General features: G+C 38.6%; 1 protein-coding gene across 2 annotated transcripts in view; it reads right to left on the bottom strand.

Moving 5' to 3' along the window:
- cblb (Cbl proto-oncogene B, E3 ubiquitin protein ligase) overlaps window positions 1-12711 on the bottom strand; it is a 26080-nt gene extending 13369 nt beyond the window's left edge. For both annotated transcript variants that reach the window (XM_056240199.1, XM_056240200.1), the window contains exons 1-5: window positions 12569-12711; window positions 8935-9072; window positions 5727-5814; window positions 5500-5631; window positions 1933-2124 (exon numbers count right to left, since the gene is read on the bottom strand). In XM_056240199.1, the coding sequence (XP_056096174.1) occupies window positions 1933-2124; window positions 5500-5631; window positions 5727-5814; window positions 8935-9072; window positions 12569-12633 (615 nt within the window). In that variant the 5' untranslated portion in view covers window positions 12634-12711. The remainder of the gene's footprint in view (window positions 1-1932; window positions 2125-5499; window positions 5632-5726; window positions 5815-8934; window positions 9073-12568) is intronic.
- Window positions 12712-17353: the final 4642 nt, after the last annotated feature.

The following is a 17353-nucleotide window of genomic DNA, read 5'->3' as shown; positions in this document are numbered from 1 at the left end:
ATTGCACCTATATAAAAGCAAGATATAGGTCTCTTTGAAGTCCAGTAAAGAATGAGATTAAAACCACTAGGGGAAAAAAGAAGATTGGTCGTGGAATGACAACAGAGATGAATGAAGTCGTATCTACTGAGCAGGTTTAGGCAGAAACAAACTGCTAAATACTTGTAGACCTGTGATAACAGACAGTGATCTGGCTTTAAGTCAACATGAAATGCATTAGACATGTATTCCAGAGTGTGAAAAAAAAAAGTATGTCTGCATTTGATTTGATTTTATCCATCAGGAATTGACTGGGTCATAAAAAGTAGGCATTACACAGCAGAATGGATGGGAAGGATTGAAAAATAAAAGGGCTTGGTGACATGAAAGTTGTGTCAGAGGTGAACAAGTTGATACATTTAGATAAAATATTACGTGGTCAAGATTTTTTTTTTTATCTATTTAATAACATGCCCTGGTGAATTGTTCACAATAAGATCATGAAAAATATTAAGCGTAAATAATTCATATTTCTAATACTTAGTCATATTGACAGTAAGTAATGTTATAAAAACATATGCTGTTTTCTATACTTTATATACATCAAAAAAATCCTGAAAAAAATCTATCACGGTTTGCACAAAAATACAGCTTAAAGGTGCTATATGTATTTTTTAGCGGCCTCTATCGGTGGTGTTTCAGATTGCAACCAATTTTTACAAGAGCGCTCGTGCTCTTGCGCGTGCTCGAACACAAGAGCGAGCACTCATGGTACCGGCCGGGCGGCCACACTGACTGAGACTTTCAACACACCGGAGAAAGCATCACACAACATGCTGGGAACTCATGTAAACTCCCACTGCAACGTTATAATAATAGGCTACTTTTATCAGCTTGACGTTGAACTAATGCTCCATGCTCGTACCATGATAACGTTACATTGACTGCATTTAGCCGACATGTGCTGTTAGCATAATAAGGCATTTCACTAACTATTCGTGTATCTTTCACAATCAGCAATGTCAACATAGGTGAATCTATAATATGATAACGAAAACGGTTAGTGAACTAGACTGAACAATTTCAGTGTAACAGTAAGATCGTAGGAAGTAACATTACTGTACTGAACGTGTCTGAAAATTATAAACAATATGATAGTAGTGGGATGAGTGATGTTAGACAGTAGATCTAGTACATAAAATAAAAGTTACATCCTAAAGCACCTACTTTTTGTTATCGTGGAACAGTCTTTTGTATTCATTTCATGTCTCATGTATGTTGTAGTTTACCTTGCCATTTCATTACAGTTTACCATTATTTATTTCAGCATATCTGAAAACTTGTAATTTATCACAATAAAAATAGCAGAGGTCTCTCCATAATTCAAACGCTCTGCCGATGTTGATCCGTGTTTTCGTCCCAAGTCGATCCGATTCACGTTTGGCCTGACGAGCTTCAGCAGATACATTTTTGTTTTGTTTTGTTTTTTATATTAATGTGGAGTTTGTGTTGGAGTCTGTGTTGTGCTGGAGGAAGGTCGTTTTTTGGTGTTATCAGACTCCATGTCGTCAGCTGCAGTGCCGTCGCATAGACTGTATATAAAAAGGAGAAAGGGCTCGGGAGCGCGCATGCACGTCACATCCGATGGATTTCGCAGAAAATCCGACCCGGAGACTTCACATAGAAATAGGAATACTGGCCTTCAGAGGTAATAGCAAAACCCGACAAGTGGATCATTGTAATGTGTGATTACAACCCCTTCACACACAGGCAATGAAAAAAAGGATTCATTTCAGAAAAGTTACATTTAGCACCTTTAAGAGACTACTTATAAAAAAATATGTTGTTGTTTTTTTAAATAAAAAAATCTTATCAACCCCAAACTTTTGAACAGTAGTCTAAGTAATTAAGATCAATGTCAATATCATGTTGGGAATCTTATAGATGTTGTACCTTCCTGATGTGGTCTATGACCAATGATTCCTCTCTGTCATCATCGTCATCCATGTCCAGCATAGGGGAGTTGAAGTGGTCCAGGAAGAAGCACTTGGCTCCTTCATTGCGTGGGTCAAACGGATCCACAATGATGGGCTCAGTCCCTTTGATCTCGCAGCGACAGAACGGGCAACCCTGACCGTCGGAATCCTGCAGAAAAGAGTCGAGGACACACTGAGTGAACTTTAAAACACTAGCGCACACACTTGTAACGTGCACTCTCAAACATACACACACACAAAGGCTCCAACACGTGCACTCTCAAACACACACACACAGAAAGGCTCCAGAAAACCGCCTCTTAATCGAAACAGACATGAGCACACGCACATGGTGTAGTACCTTCGCTGATATCAACCTCAACGGTTCAGGTCTGATTATTTGTATAGCGCTGTAAACACTGACACACTGTTGTGGAAATATGCCTTGGCCATGAGGAAACTCTTTACTGGCAGGATCTGAAGAGTCATGTTTGATTACAAACAGCTGGAACGCACATGCTACCCCCCTCAGGCCTGGTACCGAATTTCTCTTTTTCGATTTAGGATACAGCAAAGCAAGACAGACACACACGCAGGCCACTCCGCCACGTCGCACGCCTCCGTACGGGCTGGAGACGGCTTACACATGGCAAAATGAACAACAATCATCTTTCATTTCCTCCATTAAACTCTGAGAATCAAAGTGTGTCTATATTTACAAGAACAAAAGATGATCATGGCTGCCATCTGGTTGAGGGGTCGCGCGGAAAAACATCAAAGCATCGTTTGAAACCTAATCCTAATTAGAGCCCTTAACCGGAGAGAGAGAAACACACCCCAACTGACTCGGATTATTAAAAAAAGAGTGAGATTTCTAAGGGATAGTCAGTCACCTTCAAGACTTCACTGATGTGTGTTCGTAAACTTACCAGGAAAAAAAAAAAACAGCAATGAATATTAATCTCCCTGCCAGCTAGGAGACGAGACGACACTTCTCAACCGGTTCAGTGGTTTATTTAACAGTTAGGTCCCTTTTATAGGCAGGTGACAGGTTAAAGGGAAGCCATCCTTGCCGTTTTTTTAAAAACGAGAGGGTGAACAACAGCAGAGGAGATTCAAAAAGCTCTCTTGTTGTCTAAGAATGGACTTGTGATGGATCACAGCTGAGGCCTTTTGGATGTCATTTTAAATGTGTTGTGACAATGTGTGTTCAGTGACAACAATTCTGACCTGAAGGAAATATGACATCCTTCTTCACACATTCTCACACTCACAAACAAAAGTAAACACTTGCATCTAAAATTAAAGTAACACATCAACTACGAGCGTGCTCCACTAACATTTCACGAGCAGAAAGTGTCTGCATACTTTTAATCTTAATTTTGAGCAGTATGTCTACTGTTTTATAAAATAAAATCAAAATATTTTTTTCCTTTTTCTGAAATGTTTTGCTTGAAAAATGTGAGCTTGTGCAATCTTTCTGTTCAAATAAATGGCACTTTGATTTGAAATTTTATTGTTTAAGGCAGTGACATTCATACCTTTTTAAGCTCACAGATAATTTTTGGGGGCCACTGTATAGTTTCGATGAAGTGCTCTTCTGAATTTAATTAACTTGAGCGCTTCACTTCAATGTTCATGCAGTAAAGACTGGTTCACGGTCAATGATCCCAAATCTGAGCCAAACCCATCAAAAACCCAGATGGTAGCAGATCTGATGTGTAGCAGAGGGAAAACAAAAGTGCCCAACAGAACAAAAAACACAAAACACTACAATAGTACTACTTTTCCCTTAAATTTTCTAGTGATGTAGTGAAGAATTGTATGATATTATTGGGGAGAGATACAGGGAATGGGCATGTTGCTGGTCAGACTCAAACCAAGCACAGAGACTCGAATCAGGATTTATGCTCAGATCAGCTTGAGTGAATCAAGTTTCCATTATAAAAGGAAAAAAACAAACAAAGATACACACGTAGCATGCATCTGGCTGAGGCGTCCGAGTTTAGCTGGCCCTACCGCCGCCCAGAAGTATCTGTTTATCGAAAGAGAAGCTCTGGTGCTTGGACAACACCCTAGATTGGAACATTTCTGAGAATACGGCCAGTCCTTAAACTGTAAACACATAAACACTTCATCCCAAATGTGTAACATCACCCATGTAAACATCCTCAATCACAATCATACACTGACACACATTAATACACACAGCAACACACACCCAGAAGATTATCGCAACCAGAGAGGACACATTTCCTACCCTATCTGCCTTTCCTTCACCTGTCCGCTGTCATGCCGCTTGCATTTGAGATCAGGACAAATGCAAGGGCGACGGAGAGACAGATTACCTGCTGTTCATTCTCCAGTGAGTCCTGATGATGCTCAGTATTCAGGTCATAGCATGCCATTAAAGCACTCTTAACTAGATCCATTAGCTTAGCGCTGGGCGTCACTGAAGCGTTTACATGTGATGCAAAGAGTTTCTTCATACCGCATGCAAATAAGACGTGTTTATTTCATGCATGAGCACAGCTGTGTGAAAAGCTGCAGCAGTGTGGTGGTATATATTTATATATATATTCAGATAAGAGTGTGTATGGGTGTTTCTTACACTTCAGGGGTTTTATAATATAATATAATATATTATAATATAATATAATATAATATAATATAATATAATATAATATAATATAATATAATATAATATAATATAATATAATATAATTCAATTCCTCTTCTTTGTTACATAAGGTTTGTGGAAACTGTCTTGGAAACTTTTGCCCCAGACCTTTTTTTATTTATGCGTGTACATAAACAAAATATAAAAGTAAATAAAAATGATTACAAATAAAATTGTTTGAATTGTGTAAAAATAATTTATATATTTTTGTTTAATTATGAATGTCACACAGCTGTGCCGTCACTCCCAACACACCAAACAACTTTGCCCCAATAAAGTTAGCATACTGAGTTACTAAGGAGACAACTGTCCGTGAAGAGCTTTAGATGAAATATGAGAAGCAACGTATGAAGAAACCTCAAGATAAAGGTAAAATCGAGACAAATATCAATTTTAGTAGAATTTGTTTGTGCATCAAGCTTTAATTTTGACAAATTGTGCACGTGTGAAAATATTACATGGTGTTGTTTTTTTACAATATATAAAAAAATGCTAGTTATGAAATTAGCCTTAGCACGTCAAAATAGTCACTTACTATTGTAATATACTGTACTTTAAAATATAATTTATTTATGTGATGCAAGGCTGAATTTTCATCAGCCATTACTCCAGTATTCAGTGTCACATTACCCTTCAGAAATTATTCTAATATGCTGGTTTGATACTCAGTTATTATCAATGTTGGAAACAGTTGTGCTGCGTAATATTTTTTGTAACATAGATGAATAAAAAGTTAAAAAGAACAGCATTTATTCAAAACTTCTTACCGGTACTGCACATGTCCATGTATATCTCCAGCCATTGTTAAATACATATAATAAACTAGTGTATTATAAATGAGTATAAAACACCTGCAATATGTACCTGCCATGATGTCAAACAGGAAGTGCACATGAGGTGGCCACATGGCTCAATCTTTACATCTTTATCGTTTTCGGCGCAGATCTTACACAGCTGAAACGTAGAGCCCATTTCACAGTACAACTCATACTGTTCCTGAAAAGACCGAAAAAAGGGAGGAGAAAAAAGATGACGAAGATGAAAAACAAAATCTGATATAAAGTCAACTCGTATGTGCATCCGTTACTAACCTGTGTGACCTTAATGTGGTCGTGTGGGGTGGGTTCACACAAGCCGGTGAGATCTGGGTTATAACTGCGCCCATCTGGAAACAAATAACTACAGATGGAGAGAAAGACAGCAAAAAGAGTATGAGGTTAAGAGACTTGTCCTCATGTGCAACTGGCTCTGTGGCATCTCCATTAGCAGTGCTGTGAAACTGGGCCACCTCCACAGTCCATCCAATCACAGCCAATGTCTGAATCGCTGCACTTACAGCAGGGATCAAACCTCTCGGCTGGGGCAATCAGATGAGAGAGAGAGAGAGAGAGAGAGAGAGAGAGAGAGAGAGAGAGAGAGAGAGAGAGAGAGAGAGAGAGAGAGAGAGAGAGAGAGAGAGAGAGAGAGAGAGAGAGAGAGAGAGAGAGAGAGAGAGACATGTCCAGACAAAATCTGCAGACTTTTTTTATGCATTATCCGAGCTGATTGTGAGGAAAGAATTCAGCAGAATGGATTTTAACATGGTAAAATATCTTACATGAAACTGATAGCAGTTATTAAAGACTAAAAGGATAATCAAATAATAAAAAAGAAAAATAATTTAATGATGGGAGTTCAAATTCTTTAGAAATCAGTTTCTTGTGTATGCCTGGTGATAGAAAAATGTCTATTAACATAATCAATGTGTTCCTTTTGTGTGAAGTTCTTTTACCAGAAAGTAGCATTATGCAAGCATATCAGATACATTATCTGAACTTAATGGGGAAGCATGGTACAGCTCAGATGGTGTGAGATTGGCATGTGGCACTAGGCCGGGCAGACAGAGCCACAAGCCAGTGTGATGTGGTTAAGAGACAGTTGACACAGCAACAGTGACAGATACATGCAGCTAAAACCTGTAAAAGACACCTCAAACAGACATGCCAGTAAGACACCTGCCAACGAAGAGAAAGAGGGGAGTGTGTGTGTGTGTGTGTGTGTGTGTGTTTACAAGACATATTGCCAGTTTTCCAGAACATATTGAGCTGATGGGATGTTTCACAGAAGAACTACGGGAGTTGATTCCAATAAAATGGGACAAAACGAGCAAATATGAACACAGGGGCGCCAGAACCCCACTCAATCAAACTTAAGTCAGTTAATATTAAAATATGTACCACTGCTGGCTCAGATGCAGGCAATAATTACATGTATTTACATAGCTGAAATATGAAAAAGCCAATCAGTGCTCCACTGGCTATTTTAACTTTAACTTAATTTAATATTTGATTTAAGATATTATTTTTATACATACATACATATGTATGTACTATATATATACACTCACCGGCCACTTTATTAGGTACACCTGTCCAACTGCTCGTTAACACTTAATTTCTAAGCAGCCAATCACATGGCGGCAACTCAGTGCATTTAGGCATGTAGACATGGTCAAGACAATCTCCTGCAGTTCAAACCGAGCATCAGTATGGGGAAGAAAGGTGATTTGAGTGACTTTGAACGTGGCATGATTGTTGGTGCCAGAAGGGCTGGTCTGAGTATTTCAGAAACTGCTAATCTACTGGGATTTTCACGCACAACCATCTCTAGGGTTTACAGAGGTCCGAAAAAGAAAAAAACATCCAGTGAGCGGCAGTTCTGTGGGCGGAAATGCCTTGTTGATGCCAGAGGTCAGAGGAGAATGGCCAGACTGGTTCGAGCTGATAGAAGGGCAACAGTGACTGAAATAACCACTCGTTACAACCGAGGTATGCAGCAAAGCATTTGTGAAGCCACAACACGCACAACCTTGAGGCGGATGGGCTACAACAGCAGAAGACTCCACCGGGTACCACTCATCTCCACTACAAATAGGAAAAAGAGGCTACAATTTACACTTTAGGCCCCTTAGTGCCAATTGGGCATCGTTTAAATGCCACGGCCTACCTGAGCATTGTTTCTGACCATGTCCATCCCTTTATGGCCACCATGTACCCATCCTCTGATGGCTACTTCCACCATGTCACAAAGCTCTAATCATTTCAAATTGGTTTCTTGAACATGACAATGAGTTCACTGTACTAAAATGGCCTCCACAGTCACCAGATCTCAACCCAATAGAGCATCTTTGGGATGTGGTGGAACGGGAGATTCGCATCATGGATGTGCAGCCGACAAATCTGCGGCAACTGTGTGATGCCATCATGTCAATATGGACCAAACTCCCTGAGGAATGCTTCCAGCACCTTGTTGAATCTATGCCACGAAGAATTGAGGCAGTTCTGAAGGCAAAAGGGGGTCCAACCCGTTACTAGCATGGGGTACCTAATAAAGTGGCCGGTGAGTGTATATATATATATATATATATATATATATATATATACACACACACACACAGTATACACATTTTTTTTTTTTTTAAGACAATTCAGTGTAAAAAGTAAAGTAAACCTTAAAAACTGATGGTTTATTGATTTATTGCACTTTTTGACCAATTTAAGTTTAATTACTGAAAAAAGGGAATTTAGTTGAAATTACTGTAAAAGAGTGACAAGTTATAAAGAATGGAAACATACACTATATATCTTAATATAGTTTACATTTTGTGATGATAAAAACAATCAAGCAGTTTAAATATGCCACATACTGTAGTATTTATCGCCCTATTTGAGTATACTTTATGTATGTGGATGTCTTTGGACATACTTATTTATCCAACTTTATATAAAGAGCTGGGTGATAATATATTTACCTTTTGTGACAGAATATGTTGCTTTACACTAGTACACTGTTTGTATGCAGATAAAGTTGGATATATTAAAAGGTAAGAAAAATATCTGATCAAACATAAAACTAGAATGATATTGTATGTCAATGCCAAATCAGTGTGGAAGATCAGAAAATTCAGCAAGAGCAAATTAATATTCATGAGCTCAGACTAATTCATATACTGACATTATAACCCACCCGTCTTCAGTCCCACTGTCTAGATATTATTTCAAAGAAATATCAGTCTCTAAAAAAAGTGAGATGTGAACTCAAAATCAACTGAAAGAGAACAAGAGTAAAGCAAGTGATTGGGTTAAGATAGTGGGCATTTAGTACAGCTGAATGGTTTAGATGAATAGTTTAAGGATAGAGAGGGGGGAGGGGGGGGGGGGGGGGACACATGAGCACCATGGCTCAACATGCAACATGCACCAAGCACTAGGCCAAAGCTTTGACGTTTACTTAGTAGTTTAAGCTGTCTGAGATACTCACAAGCCTTCTCTGCATCCATCGATGAGCGCCTGAAACAGTGGCTTGTTATGTGGGATGGTCTGCAGTATGTTGCCGTCGCTGGTGACGTAGCCAATGGCCCACTGGCCTAACCGCGTACAACTCAGTCTGAAGATGTAGCTGGGGACAGTGTGAGAGAGAGCATTAAAAACTGCAAAGCACAAATGTTTGTGGCATGCTTCTGTCATGATGGACAATGGGTCATAAACACATAATGGCTAGCATAGTTCATGTTTGTTGGTTGGATTCCTGGTGACGTTCTTTTAGCCGCTGGAGGTTGTTGGCATGGTCATGAGCCTTTCCTCTGCTTGGGTTGTTTACGTTAAAGAAATGATTTATTTTGGGTAGAAACGGACAACAAGACCAGTTCATAACAGTTTTGATATCATAACAGCAATTATGAAATAATCGAAGGCTTTGACAACACAGTAGAGAAAAGCTGAACCATATGGATAAGGTTTACTTTTGCATGCCCCTTTACTGAGAAATGTGAGAGGAAATTTTTTCTCCATTTTTGGAGTTATTCAAATACGTCTTTTGGTTATGCAACTGCTGAACAACAAATTCAGCCAGGATTAAGAGACTAGCTGGTACCAGACTGAACCTTTCCATTCAATATCCCACAGCGTCAGGGTGTCACAGGCTGGCACTGAGGCTGGAAAAAAGAAAAACACTTTGGCTGACGGAGGAATGGATGGAGAACAGGTTGACATTTCTCAGCAGGAGGTGGAAAGTTTATACAAAGTGTCTTTAAATAAAGGTGCACAGAATTCGATTTGCAACGGTATATGTTAATTCTTGAATGTGATGTCACAAAATTAACATCTATGCGAATAAAATGGACCAGACAAAGGTTAGAAAGGCCAAAATAAGAACATTTCATATGGTAAATGCAACACTGATGTTTTGCCATGTTTGAGCCACTATTTTGAGACATAAGACCACACACACACACTGACTCGTCACACGAAAAGGTCATGGCCTGATGTAAGAGATCGTTGCAAGATTTCTGAATTACATTAGAGTTATTTCTAATGCAGCTGCTAGGGATGAATGGAGCTCTCTGTGTTAAATCTGATTAATCCGTAAATGCTCCACTGTACTACTTTCACACTGGACACGGCTCTTTTCACGCACGGGGGAAACATTGTATAGGTCTCTACACTCTTGTTAACATTCTTTATACTACCAACTCAACTCTCTGTCTCTCTTGTTTAATATGAGACTTGCTACAGTCATTTTTTTTACTGAAAATGCCTTTCCATATTCATAATTTACTATCAGCATCATTTATTATTTGCCTTTTAATACTTTTTATGTAGAGAATAAGCAAAACTCCAACACTGAAACTGAAAAAAAAATGGCATCAAAGGGGCTGTTTACACCTGCCCACTTTGATAGACTATATAACACGCTCTCACATGTTTATTTTTTAGCATTTTTGGGAGAAGTAAAATTTACACATGTGGTTTCAAAAACCAGATGCATTTACACTTGTCCAGTTTCACCTGGAATGCGGCCCAGACCTCCTCCTGAAGTGGTTTAAGCGATCGGATTCAAATCCGTCTCGAATGCGTTTCGGAGGGCATTTACACCTGGTCTTTTTACGATCGGATAGCTATCTGATCACAGAAAACGCATGAAGTGGCCAGGTGTAAACAGCCCCAAAGTGTTTTCTTTCTTTTTTTTTAAATTGAATTTGACTGATTTTATGTACATTTTTATTCTGAAAACCGAAGGGAAAAAAAAGGGTTAGTTCACCCAAAAATATAAATTTGACGTCAGAACGTCGTCTCATTATTGGCTAGCTCCTGGGTCATCACACACATGACCAGCGTCGGCCAATAGTGAGCCGATGATTCTGACGTAGAATCCAGAAGCGCTGCACTGTTTACACTACGTTAACTGAGTAGGAGAATGACGTGGAAGAGAAGAGTTTGTTGAATAATGTCGTTATTTTAGGGGGGTTTTTTGCGCACAAAAAGTATTCTTGTCGCTTCACAATATTAAGGTTGAACCACTGTAGTTACATGGACTATTTTAACGATGTTTTTACTACCTTTCTAGGCCTTGAAAGTTGCAATGACGTTGCTGTCAATGGAGGGACAGAAAGCTCTCAGATTTCATCAAAAATATCTTCACTTGTGTTCCAAAGATGAAAGAAGGTCTTACGGGCTTGGAACGACATGAGTGTGAGTAATTAATGACAGAATTTAAATTTTTGGGTGAACTATCCCTTTAAGCTTTGAGGTTGGAAAAATTCATAAAAATGACCGTTTAAGTATCATGTAAGTGGTCCATATAACAAACTGGATCAAGCAATTATTTTAATAAAAAATATTAAAAAGAACTGAGTGAAAACATTTTGTTCATAAACAAATAATTCAGACTGGTTCTGTAAACTGGATCAAACAAAGAACCATTTCAAAAGAATGATTTGTTCATGAATCATACATTAATCACACAAAGTTAAGTTCAGAAGACCACTTTAAAAAAAAAAGGGTCTTTTATTTGTCATTTTGGCTCAGTTATCATTTACTTTCATGTGACAAGGGTTTTCTTCAAAAATGGACTTCCAGCCATTAGTGTTTGTTTCTTGAGGTTATTTAACTCCCTTCGACTGGTTATTCTGCACTGTGGCACTGGCCAGACACAGGTCCTGGTAGGCCGAGATCACAGACTCAATGAGAATGACCAGAGGAAGAACTGGGAAATAATTGTCAGAGGAATCAAGCAAAGTCCCCAATACCCTCAGAGTCATCACACATAGATCATAAAAAGCTCTGAGCTGCTGTGACTACTGAGGCAGAGAGTGTGTGTTGAACTAATGAACCATGCCTTTCGTGTCACACTGCCCTGATAAAAATATGACATCCAGCGTGTCAAAAGCTTGATTTTGCCAGGTGACAGTTACGGGTAGAAACTCAGCGTGAAACACATATAGTCCCCTTGGGTGCCGCCAAGACCTTCTCTAACCGCACACACACAGCTGCTGCTCCTCTTCAGTAGATTGGTATTTGCATACAGTTCAGCTCGACCACCCACCGTCCTCGACTTCCGTCTGTTTGTTTAGCCACATCTCTCCAACCCACATCAGCCATTTAAAAAGGCCCATCTTCCTGGTGAAATTCAAACAGGGGGAGTCCTTTCCCATAAAGTTTCTTATTTTATGGCCTCGCTATTATCTTGCTGTTGCGTTAAATGACTCTAACCAGTGTGTAATCGTGCCTGCCGTCTGGCTCTGGACCTCAGAGTTGTTTCAGCACTGATGCAATGCTGTTTCTCTAATCAGCTAATCCAAACAGACTGGATTTAACTACCGCCATCTCCCTGTGGCACAGTCCGCCACACTTGGTATGGTACAATCTGGGTTACCAATGCAAAGGTCATGAGTGTATTTCCAGATTATATTGATCCCAGATCCAAGAGAGCATAAGCACAGACAAAGAGACTCCTGTAATAAGCTAACATCTCCGCCTCGCCCACTTTCCCATGCAAGCAGGGTCGTCTGCCAGACTGGAGAAAAACAGCTGGCTGGCCCAGCGCACCACGCAGCAGATGGTATGTCTATTACAGCCATCCAGTTACACACACACACACGCAGACTAGTCTGTACCTGCCAGGTTTGTTGATGTACTTCTGCAGACGGGCCTTCACTTCATCATACGTCAGGAAGGCCATGTAGCCTGGGTGCGTGACTGCCAGGAAGTTCCAGTTCCTCAGGATTGAGCCCCATGGCTACAGGGAAGAGAAAAGTATTAGAGATAGAGGTAGTGGGTTTAGGAAGTCCATAATACGTGATACTTCAAATAGCTCAGAAAACAGAAGTCAGACTGGAATGCGCCAGCATTCATTTTATTTTTACCATCACTGACCTCCCAGACAGTTAAATCAAGATGGCTTTAACACACCAACTAAACTAGGTTATTTTCCCTTGTAGCTGGACATACAACAACTTCAAAAAGTGTTTGAACGGTCACGGTTAAAAATGTATGACTGTTCTATCTAATCAGTCAATAAGATTTGTATCTAAATCTAACTTAGTGGCATTTATTTGAATAGAAACTCGGCACAAACACAAACTAAACATTTAACAAAAAGTGTTTTAAATATGCTGTCCAAAATGCCGACTAAAGCAGTTTTTTTTTTTAAGTATGAATGTTACATAAAATTAAAACAAAGGAGGGGATCAAACCATGTGCTAATCAGTTTAAAGAAAGAGCGCAAACACAATTTTTAAACTAAATATTTAACAAAAATAAGTGTGCTAAATGATAAACTACAATATATGCTGTTTATAATGAAAAAAATAATAATATCTGGAAGTAAAATTAACACTATCTGGAAGTAAAAGGTCCTTTATAGTTCATGCATAATGGTAATGGGAAAGTGAATTGATCCATTAAAAATCTAAAGAAAAGTGAAGTTAGTTCTGAGAAAAGATCTACGATCATTTGTTTGCAGATGCTGTTTAGTTTGAATTGTATTATCAAATTCAGGGGTTTTTAATGCAAAGGACTCCCAAATATGATGATCCCCTGCTTTTTTTTCATGTATAGACCTGTTAATACTGTGTGAGAATTGTATAATTTAATGACAATTTTCTTACATTAAAAATAGCTTTTATATTCTCACTGTACAAAAGGTATTTATAAAGCATTATCTAGAAATATTTACTTTTTTTACTTACTTTTTCCCAAATCACAGGTAATTTTAGATGTATGAATTTTACATAAACCGGAAGATTGTCGATTTAATTCAGATTTATTTGTAAAGTAGTGTTCCAAAGCAGCATATTTTGATATGTGATTGTGTTAAACATATTAAATATATTTAAATATAAATATTGATTTATTGGTATTTATACACATTAATATATTAAAATGGTCACTTTGACAGCCCTAAAGACATATTTTATTCCACATTTTCTCTAGATCTCCTAGTATCCCTTTATGGCCCCTGGTCTGCAGTTTCATAACCCCTGATCTATAATGCAATAAAATGATTATTTTTTACTGGCCACAACACTTTTTTTGTTTTTGCATGATATTTAAAATGAATATAATGTATAGAATTTAATACATATAAAAAAATCTATCTTTGAAATGTAATACATTTTCAATTAAATGTATAGGAATTATTCATATTTTAAAAAATAATTAGAAAAAAAACTAGCCAGTAATATTGGCAACACATAAATGTACATATACAGTGTGTGTATATATATTATTAGCAAAAAATATTGCAGGTTATTGTCACTCACAATATCATATACAACTTGAGTCGGTTTCCACTTCTCACAAACAGGTGAGAAACATTGTAAGCGTTTTGAAACTCATATTCTCATTTTGCTGGCTTAATGTGAGGAATCTTTCATTTATGTCACCGCATGGAGGCTTCGGGAGGAGGGAAATACTGATAGGTTTTCCACTGAGGCAATAGATGTTAAAATATGTGTAGTCATTACAGATGTTTTCTTTCCTAGACAGTTATGGATGTCTTTCATTTGAATCACGTGTATCATTTTCATCAGCGAGGTTTTAAACCACTATTCTTAAATGATGTAAATAATAGTATATTACAGTAGCTAATAATAAAGGTACCAGCCAGCTGGCAAAAACCTTGTCTTTGGCTTTGAAAGAAGTGCAATATTGAGCATGCCAACTCAATATTTTAATGTCAAGCTACATTCATAGTCTTTTCTTCTCATCCTTGAAATCACATTCTTTGTTTTTGTGTATCATGTCAGGTATGAACCAGGAAAGAGGCCTTGTCACACTGAATGTGCAGTACTACACACTTCAATCATCTAATTCCAGGCATCTGATTGGACGACGACGTCTCCTTCAGGCTGCTCGTGTGCGTCATGCATCGCAGAATGTTTCCAGAATATTTCCTACTCTAAGCGAACAGTTTCCTAAAAAAGAAAGAAAGAAAAGAAAATCCCCCACCACGATCCAAGAGAGTAAAAGAGAAACCCCTTGTGTTGTAAATTTAGTCTGCACTGAGGACTGCATTTACTTTTGATCGATTCTGACTTTTTTCTTTTTGTGTTCCCAGTGAATGTTCTCGTTTCATGCGCATTGCTGATGTGGTGGGCACAGCTGTTTTGCTCCCCCTGTAGTAAAAAAAAGAAATTGTAAATTCACTGTACACTTTTTAGGTCTGTGTAAATAAGTCAGGGGGGGTACGTTCACTCTGCTTAGCGTTTGGATTATTGAAAAAAAAAAAAAAAAAAAAAAAAGGATTGTGGGACTACATATTGATATTGCACAGTCCCTCATCAAAAACTCCTAAGATCGCGGTCGGATGCTGGAAGAATGATGACTTCACTGCTGTTACACCTCTGTTTGCTCATGTTTTATTTATTGGTACCTCTTTACGACACTGCCCTGTGACATTCATGTTATTTCGTCTAGTTTGAAGTGGCTAAGTAGTGAAAACGGGTTTAGAAAATTAGCGTAGTGTAGGGAAATGTCCTGCTACACCCAGTGGCCTTCAGGTTGCATTGCATGATGTCATAGTTGTAGGGCTGTGAACAAAGCCCGCTAGAGTTTAACGTAGTGACATTGACGTGACTCGCATATAGCATAAATAAACAAGCAAACATCCGCTCTCGGTATCAGACTGGGTGGTGGCGACCTTGCATGCAGAGCCTTTATTTTTTTGGTAGAAAGTAAATATAAAAGAATAGCCCCTTTATTCTGCCTTAACAGAAAGAGTCAGTATTGGAAGGCAAACTTCAGTCAGTTTATAAATGTGAAGCCTCACTGTATAGCCTTTCAGTTTTGCACTTCCCTCAGACTACAAAAACTGCATCTTTTTAGTTTTTTACCTCGTTTTCTGTCTCTACGATGTTTGTCAGGTTGATGTCCGACACTGTAGTCTTTAGCGATGGGTTGAAGCATTGTTCCGTTCATCGTGGTCTAAAGAGGCTGTAAATATGTTTGAATGTCTTGCTTGTGTTTGGCTATTTATAAAGTGTGAGAAATGCAAGGTTAGCTGTGCTTCTGCTTAGTCACTAAAAAGACCCTTCTTATTTAAACTATACTCTCACTTTGTCACGCATATTTAGAAGAAACTCAGCTTTCACTTTTTGTTTCATCTCCACATGCGTGTTCTGAGCGTTCATGTTTAGCGTAAACGTCTCGCATATTTTGAACCATCAGGTCAGCAGTGAAACCAAAGAGGGTAACCGCATAAGAAGGCCATAAAGTATTGTAAATACTGACTTTTGTTTTTGTACTTTTGTTGACAATAAAAGTGTACATTTTGAAGAAAATTTCTGGATTTTTTTCTTTTTCATGCGCAATGATTTAAAAAAGAAATCACATATAGCAGATGTTAATACTGGCTTTTATAAAACATTTTTTCCCACAAGAACAGATCACGGGTTACATACATCACTGAAAGATGAAAATAATCTCAGAAAACTTTTAACAAAGTATAAATTAATTGCACACATCACTGGTTTTAAATGATACACAAGGCATTTTCCAACAAACTAAAATCTCTCGTAAAAAGAAGAGGGGAAATGAACAGAAACCGTTCCCCCCGCAGACCTGTCGGAGGTCATGTCCTCTACCGCTAGAGGGTCCACTCAGTTCTCAGACTTTCAAGTGTAAGATGGAGATAGAGACAAGTGCAAAAATGAAGTTTCAAGTTCAAGCGAAAACCTGATAGGGAGGAATGACAGCCAGTGGGGATGAGTCAAAGCAGGCCAGCTTCCATTCCCAGAATTCCCAAAAGGCCTTGAATGAAGTCGTCGCTGGAGTGTCGCTTTAAATCTTCAGTTTGCGGGCATCACTATTACCTCAAATTGAATTTGACGCCATTAAAATGACTCGTACATGATAATCTGTGTGTTTTCTGGGTGCTAATACAAACGGTGCATGTCCAGTTCTTGTTTTTTTTGCATATGGCGTCAGTGCAAGTGAGCAAGGTGGCTTCCTCCGGCACTGCACTGAATCTAAAACAAGGGACCGATGCAGACATTCGGGTTTGTTTTATTCACGAGTTGACAGGCTCTTCTCTTTACAGAAAATGAAACAACCATATTAGCCCTTGCTTGCTAACGCTGGAATGCACTCAGATGTCGAAAGCGACCGTTAAGAGTTGGTAAAAAGCAGCTAACCTAAAAAAACTGACAAAGAGAACCGTGAACCTGATATTCGAAATCCGTCTCTTTCTGCCTCAAACGATCTGATCTGGTTTGTCTTGTTCACTGCGAAATGATGAGATAAAGGAGACATGGTCACACCGAGAGCCATTACTGTGAAATTCATGATACCCAAGAGGCCAGGAACGCGCGTGTATATGTGTGTGTTTCCGTCCAGAGAAATACAAACGTCACTGATTTGAAGGATGCAGCAAACCCACCCTGAAATGTGGATGGACACCT

The sequence above is a fragment of the Rhinichthys klamathensis genome, unplaced genomic scaffold (genome assembly GCF_029890125.1).
Source record: "Rhinichthys klamathensis goyatoka isolate OS25496 unplaced genomic scaffold, OSU_Roscu_1.1 h1tg000585l_1, whole genome shotgun sequence".
NCBI lineage: Eukaryota > Metazoa > Chordata > Actinopteri > Cypriniformes > Leuciscidae > Rhinichthys > Rhinichthys klamathensis.
The sequence above is the reverse complement of the archived record's forward strand: the minus strand, read 5'-3'. Positions and strand labels throughout refer to the sequence as shown.